The sequence below is a fragment of the Myotis brandtii genome, unplaced genomic scaffold (genome assembly GCF_000412655.1).
Source record: "Myotis brandtii unplaced genomic scaffold, ASM41265v1 scaffold151, whole genome shotgun sequence".
Lineage (NCBI taxonomy): Eukaryota > Metazoa > Chordata > Mammalia > Chiroptera > Vespertilionidae > Myotis > Myotis brandtii.
The window spans coordinates 2023744-2031180 of NW_005355461.1; the positions used below are offsets into that span (position 1 = coordinate 2023744).

At 41.1% G+C, this 7437-nt stretch overlaps 1 protein-coding gene across 1 annotated transcript; it reads left to right on the forward strand.

Moving 5' to 3' along the window:
• Positions 1–5696: 5696 nt before the first annotated feature.
• Positions 5697–6308, forward strand: LOC102250084 (bcl-2-like protein 10). Its single transcript, XM_005861462.1, has one exon. It carries the CDS (start codon positions 5697–5699, stop codon positions 6306–6308), a length of 612 nt encoding a protein of 203 aa, XP_005861524.1.
• The last annotated feature ends 1129 nt before the right edge of the window (positions 6309–7437 follow it).

The window sequence follows — 7437 nt, forward strand, 5'->3', positions numbered from 1 at the left end:
TAACACTATCTTACCACCAAGACTTCTGAGGATCACAGCTCTCCTTTACTTCTGCTTTCCAGTCTTGTGCACATTCCTCTTCAGGCCAATTCTAACTCAGAAATATAGAGTAGGAAACACTATGAAACACGATTCCCAGCTTAATCAAGTTGACACAAGAAAGTCCAGCAAACTCTTTCAACCATACAAGATGCCTCAGCTCTGTTCAGAGGATGCAATGTCATGGGAAGAGTTCCAGTATTCATTTGCACACTGATCCCCACAAGTCCATGACCGGTTCACATCTAGTTCATGTATCTGGTTCATACCTAGTTCATTGTGCCCAGATCATAATGGTAATCTCTAGCCCCTGTCTTCCTGTCTGTTTTAGAGTAGTTGCGTAAGTATACGTTGAATGAAAAGAACTCATTCTAAGCCAGAAGCCCTGAGTTCAGTTCTGTTTCTGCCACTGGGTCAGTTATCGGTCTCTTGGCTCTCAGCTTCATGCTTGCCCTTTTATATTCTCCTCTGTATGCACGTGGTTGGAATTCTAAAAATCATATTTCCTAGAGACCCCTGACTTAGCCAATGGAATAACATGCATAAGGTTTTCATGTGGGAAAAAGACGGAAGCTGATTTTTTTTCTCTCCTGCATCGAATTTAGCAGTTGTAGGAGCAATGCAAACAACTATGTCATTTAGCAGTGAAAGCAACCAGCCCAGCAGCTTCAGCAGAACTGCTGGCTTCTGATATCTGGTGAGGGGGCAAGTGGGTTCCTGTACTGTTGCTCCGTCATGCAGTGTCCATTGGTTCTGGATAGCAACACTTTCTTTTTCTGTCTCTCCAGCTCTAGTGATGGTAGTGGCTCACTGCCATTGCTTGGCTTCTGATATCTGGTGAGGAGGCAAGCGGGTTCCTGTACTTTTGCTCCGTCATGCCGTGTCCATTGGTTCTGGATAGCAACACTTTCTTTTCTGTCCCTCCAGCTCTAGTGATGGTAGTGGCTCACTGCCATTGCTAATCATCTCCCCTTTTCTACTCTAGCCCTTCCAATGCTTTGGTAACCAATTCTTTGTATTAAATCACCTTCGACTGAGATAATGACTGTGGTTGCTGTTTCTCTGGATGGATATATACTGATGCACCTTCTACTACCTTTGAAACTTTGAGTATTTGACTCTTCACTACCTCAACTGGAAAATGAGGGAGATAATCCTCATGCTACTCTAAACATCTAATGCACTAATGTTTGTATAGGTTCCCTGAATATTATAAATTACTTTGCATGTATAAAGGATTGTTAGATAACATATTTTTGTGGAGGGAAGGTACTATGGTGTTTGAATACATGGTCTCTGTCTGGGTTCATATTCACTTAAGCTACTGTTCAGCTATTAGAAGTTGGCTGAGTAGAGTAGTATACTTCTCCAAGCTTCCCTAGGTAAAATGGGGTGATAATAGCACTTATTTCATCAAATAGGGGTTTGAAATGAGATATCACAAATAAAGAGAATAGCTCAGTGACTGGTACATTATAAAAGCCCAATATTTTTATTATCATTTTGTGCAGGTGGTGGCAGTAGTCGGGTAGTAGTCTATGGGAGAGAGCCATACAATGGATCCAAGAGAGAATTAGCAACCAATCTGAACAAATGGTAAAAAAACAGATTAATGTAAAAGCAATTTACTTCTGTAATCTAATAGACAAAACAGAAGTGAATAAGCTTGTGTGGTTATAAGAAAAGAAAAAAATTAAAACCAGTTCTTTAAATCTCAGACTATGAAAACATTGATTGTGTTTACCTTTATAAATAATTATAACTTATTGATCATTGAGGATGTATATATTAAGTGTTCATTGTAGATACATTTAAAAGTATACAAGCATAAAAATAAAAGAATAAAATATTCTAACTCTAGTACCTGGATATGACTATGCTAATATCTTATTATAGATCATTCTAATCCAGACCCTGTTTAGTGAAAGCTATACACATGAGACAAGTGTATCTTTTCCAGTAACTCTCGTTTTGGGTATTGTATGAAATATTTGTTTCCTTCAAAATAATTAGATAACTTAAGAAAAATGGTCCAAGTGCCTACTGAAGGCATGGCTCTGTGTCTAACCTACAATCATGCCTTCAAATTAGGACCCATATTTTTAACCACTTTATCCAACTAGAATTAAAAAAAATTAACATCAATGTTGAAATTGAAGTCCTCGATGCTGCATCTCTTCTGAGGCAGAGATAGCTAGCTAGCTGTTGCCACGACCTGCATGGCGGAGTTCAGGATCTGCAGGAGGGGCCGACACACAAATGAAAATGCTAGACAAAAATATGAATTATTTGGGGTGGGGGTCAAGTGGAGTCTCTTTCTTGAAGAGGCACACCGAGTCCTGGCCTTGTCCACTTGTATTCAGTTTTAGATACACATCTTGCCCTCAGTAAAGCATGGCAGTTACGCAGCAGACAGTCTCAAAGGTCAGTAAAGATCAGTAAGGTCCAGTAAACATTTACTTGGAGGCTCTCAGGCCAGGAAATTGCTTTGAGCCACTACAATCTCAACACGAACAATCGGTGCCTAGCCAGCGTAAGCCCTTCTAACGCTCAAGGTCCATGGGCCTCCCTTGTTCCTTGGTGCACATTCATGATAGTGCTGGTATGCGGTGGCTTCGGGCAAGCTGTCTAACCAGAGAGTCCTGCTTCTGGTGACAGCAGGAAGCAGCTGCCCAGGCCTGGCTGCATTTCTCAATCCCTCTTTCATCTAAGGCAGAATCAACTATATGCCTGGTTCTTACCAATTATAGATCTCTATTGCTTTTGGTCTAATGAATTGTTGCTTAACAATCTAAAGATTGTTTGCTTTCTCCACTTTTTCTCTTCTGTCTGGACCCTAGGGGACGGTGGAGCCATAGATAGAAGGTGACTAAGTCCCTGAATCACTGTATGGAGGAAAGTTTTGGCAGACCAGTAAAACATGCATTAGGCTGATATAAGTAAGAAATAAATTTCTGTTGGATTAAGTCACTGAAATTAGCATTATCTTAATATACATCTCATGCCTACATTGCATGTTCTTTCTTCATCCGCTTCCTTCTCTTCAATTTCTTCCTTGTATTTGTTGATCTTTATATTTTCCACAGCTCCTAGCACACAGTGCCTTCTATATAGTAGGCACTTAATTGTTGTTAATTAAAATTAGACATGTTTCCTGGACTAATAAAAATCCTTAAAATGAGCTTGAAACAGTTTCAAGGCAGCATATGGAAAAATGCAATATTCTTGTGATATAGTACAGACTGGATAGAAGAAAAAGTTTATTGTAACTAGAAAAAAATTCATATAATAATAAGCTCAAATGAAAGATTTATTTTCTATTTCTAGGAGGAAGTTAAAATAAAAGATTGGGAAAGATGGCATTTTTCTGTGGCAGGGAAGGCCTTAAATAAAATTGAGATAGCTTTCTCTTCCATTTTCATTATCTTTCTTACTGACCCCTTTCTTTCTTGTATTTCTCCAAACTTTTTATGTCCTTGTAAAAGAGAACATTAGAGAGCTCTCTTCAATTAACCCAGTGCATTTGACAACCATCTTTCCAAGGGCCTGTTCCTGCATTTGATAGGCACACTATGTGGTGAACATTTCTGACCTTGGGGTAAGGCAATGGCCTGCCTGGCCTATGAGGGGGCATTTTTCAGCTGATGGGCCTGCTGGCATCTCCCCTATGAATATGCAAATATTTCACTCCAGATATGAAAGATCCCATCTAACTCAATCATGCTTCAGATCTCAGAGTGGAGCTTCTGTCTGAATTACTTGTTATTTTAAAACTGACCCTCAACAAGAGGAGAAATTGTGTATTTTGTTTTGCTTTCTTAAATAGCTTTTAGTTCTAACACTAGAGACCCGGTGCATGAATTCGTGCTGAGGTGAGGTCCCTTGGCCTGGCTGGCGATTGGGGCTGAAGAGGGGGGGGTGGGATAGGGCCAGCTGGCCACGGGGAGGGGCCGTGGGAGGTTGGCTAGCCGCAGGAGGCTGGCTGTGGGAGCACACTGACCACCAGGGGACAGCTCCTGCATTGAGCGTCTGCTCCCTAGTGGTCAGTGCACATCATAGCAACCCGTCCACTGGTCGTTCAGTCGCTTAGGCTTTTATATATATAGATTTAATTCACTAATGACTACAAATAAAATATATTTACTTTTTATTATGCAAAAAATCTAAAGACTTTCTGGATTGGGTTGATGACATGAAGAGCATTGCTAGAAACCACAATCAATTTGTCTGGCTTCATAGAATGTTTTATTATATGATAATCATCTAAAGAGAACTTTAAAACATTTAGTCTCAGGATCACCCCTGAACCCTGCCTGCAGAATCAAGTTCTGCAGAGTCAAAGGAGCTTGAAAATGATGGCTAATTATGCATTCTGTAACAACTGCAAGTTTCCTTTGTGCATTTTTGCCTGTGTAATGGTTTTGCTAAGGTGGTGAAAAGTTCAGGATATTACCACCAGGGGTACAGCCAGATACCTAAGACAGAAAGACAAAGGCTGATTCCTGTGTGCAGGGAACTCTGAGCAATTGCATAGAGCCAGGAAGACTATATTGTAAATAATGTGTCTAATAGTTTTATAATAATTGGCAATCTTGAGGCATGACAGCATGTGTATATTTGTATTTTAGGTCATGCATCATGCCTTCGTCAACTTTCTGTCTCCAGTATTTAGTAGGAAATGTAGAAAATAGTAGGGTTTCTTTCAAATGTCTGCTATATAAAGAACTTGGATTCAGAAATCTTGGGTTTCAGTTTCTGTGTGTTGCTTATTACTTGTGTTTCATTATTCATCATCTGATTTTTTCTTTCATTTTACCACCTTATATAGAGTACCCATCGTGTATCAGATATTGTGCAATATGCTGCTAAAATAGAGCTGAGTGAGAAATAATTATTGTTGCTCTCTCAGCATCCAAATGGAGGGGCAGGAGGCAGACCAAGCTTGGTGCCATGTGATGAAATTTGTGAAAGAGTGAGTAGAGAGGAGACAACCTGTTTCTGGAGAAGGTGAATGAGGAACAGTCAAGGATGGTTTCTTTTAGAAGAGGTGATGCTTGAATGGAGTCTTGATAAATGAGTAGAAGTCAGCCAGGTGGACAGGAGTTAGACTAGAGGGAAGGTGTTTAATGAAGAAGAAACAACTTATACAAAGGAATAGGGTTGGTGGATACCAGGAAAGGAATGTGATGTTTTAAAAAGGTATGTGTGGGACCACTGCAGGAGTTACCAGGAGACAGATCATGACCTTTTATGCCATGCTAAAAGGACTGAACTTTATCCTAAAGTTTAAAGATGGGACGTGACATGGTGGAATTTATGAGTTACTTAACCTGGTAAGACTTTTTTTTTATCCACAAAATACAGAAAGTATTAGTTATTTCTCTGAAGTTTACTGGGAAGATTGGATAAGATGATACGCTCGAGAATATCCTATAGCGTATGACAGAGATGGTAACCAGTATTACTAATGCTATTCATGATGGACTTGTTTGTCTGAGAACTCTGTGTGGGTTGCCATTTAGTTCTCACAGCAATGCACTTGACCATGAATCTGTAAGTGGGACACTTGCTGCTTTGAGTTGTTTCCTAGTAATAAGGGTAGATTTGACTTGATTAATTTTCATTTTAAAAATTCATTTCCCTTGAGACGCCAGGCCATGGAGGACGACGAGTTGAAGTTGCGCACCCAACGGCTGCTGACCGATTTCCTGGAACACCGCGCCCGAAGGCGCGGCACCGCCCCGCAGCAGCCGTCCACGCCCGAGGCCACCTTGATGCGCTCCCTGGCTGCTCATTCGTGGCTGGGTACCCCACGCTCCTGGTCCCGGAGGCAGAGAAACCGCCTGGAGCAGATGGTGGACCAGGTAGAGTCGCTAGTTCCAGACGGCACAGACCCCAACTGGTTGAGCGTGGTGGCGCTCGTGTCCTTCGCGGGGGCCCTGCTGGAGAGACCGCCGCCAGGCCACTCGCAGGCACGCAGGGAATGGGATGCCACCGTTGACCAGGACTGCCAGCGCCTGGTCACCTTCCTGTGCAGTTGGCTCACGGAGAAGCACCGCACCTGGATGGAGGCGCAAGGTGGCTGGGATGGCTTTTGTCACAACTTCATGCCTGCACCGCCGCCTCGGGGCAGACTGCTGGCCCCGCTTCTGACGTCATGCCTTATACTCATCATCTTAATCTGCTTGTGGATAAAAATCCTGGTTGCAAAGTGTTTAACCAATTTCCACCTGCCTACCTGTGACCAGCCAAGTGGATTTGAGATGTGAACAAAACAGAGTAAAGCACTTTCTGAGGCATTTTTACCTGCATCCCTGTAAGGACTCCTCCGGTGATAATTCAGCCAGTGTTTTAACTCCTGACAAATACTTAAAGGTGTGTTAGGACAAAGGCACCTGAGTGGCTCTTCTCTGATTGGGGAAAATGGGAATGCAAAGGGTTATTCCTCCAAGGAATTATCAAAGAAACGGCATTTCATTAAATGGGAAACCCGGTGCTACTTGCTACATTTAGATAAATATGAATATGAGACTCTCATCTCTCCACAATTTCATGTGCTACTGCTGGTCAGTTTATCAAGGCAATGGTTCAGGGGTGAAATGGTGAAATGACATGGGAAGTGTTCCAAGTACCACCCTAACAAAGAATGTAGTACTAACCCTTTATAAGGAATTCTTTCTAAAGCCTTTGAAATTGAATTTTTGTGTTTTAGAGTTAAGAATTTATATTTCTGACTTCAATAAATTGTTAAATGTCTTCAAAGTTTTAATAAATTTACGCATCTTTTAAAAAACTTCATTTTTCCTGACAGTTGTTTTAGAAGGCCTGTAAGTGAACCAGAGTAAAGAAGGAAGAAGTGGTTTGTTTTACATTTTTCTCCTCCAAAATCACCTACAGTTAGCTGTCAAAATAGGCTATCTGGACCCTATGGTTTTTTTTTTTAAAAAGATGGGCTATAAACCAAATTATTTGGTGAAGAGGACAAAGAAATAAGTAGTATTAACCAATCTCTTCTCTTCTCTCTCTCTCCTGTCTCAAGACAAGACTCGCACAGTGTATGGCTGCTTGCATCATGACTAAGCTGTGAGGAGGGGGTCTCTGCTCAGGCTCCTGTTCATAGATGGTTTCCAAGGTTGAGCAGGAAGGATATGTTAATTAAATAAGGCAAATTTTATTCCTGGGCTATGTCCTGTAATAGTGCTGCCTGCCTATTAATCAGAAGATCTCCTCATTGTTTTATCGTCCCAAGGATTGATCTATTAAAAGTAGTTGATTATTTGTCACCAGCTTACTTTTTGTACTAGTTATGAGAAGTGAAGTAGAAATATTTTTGGTTCATTTTTGTTGTTGTGTGAAGGGAGATAAAGGTTAGTAAATAATAATCCAAAAGCAAACTAT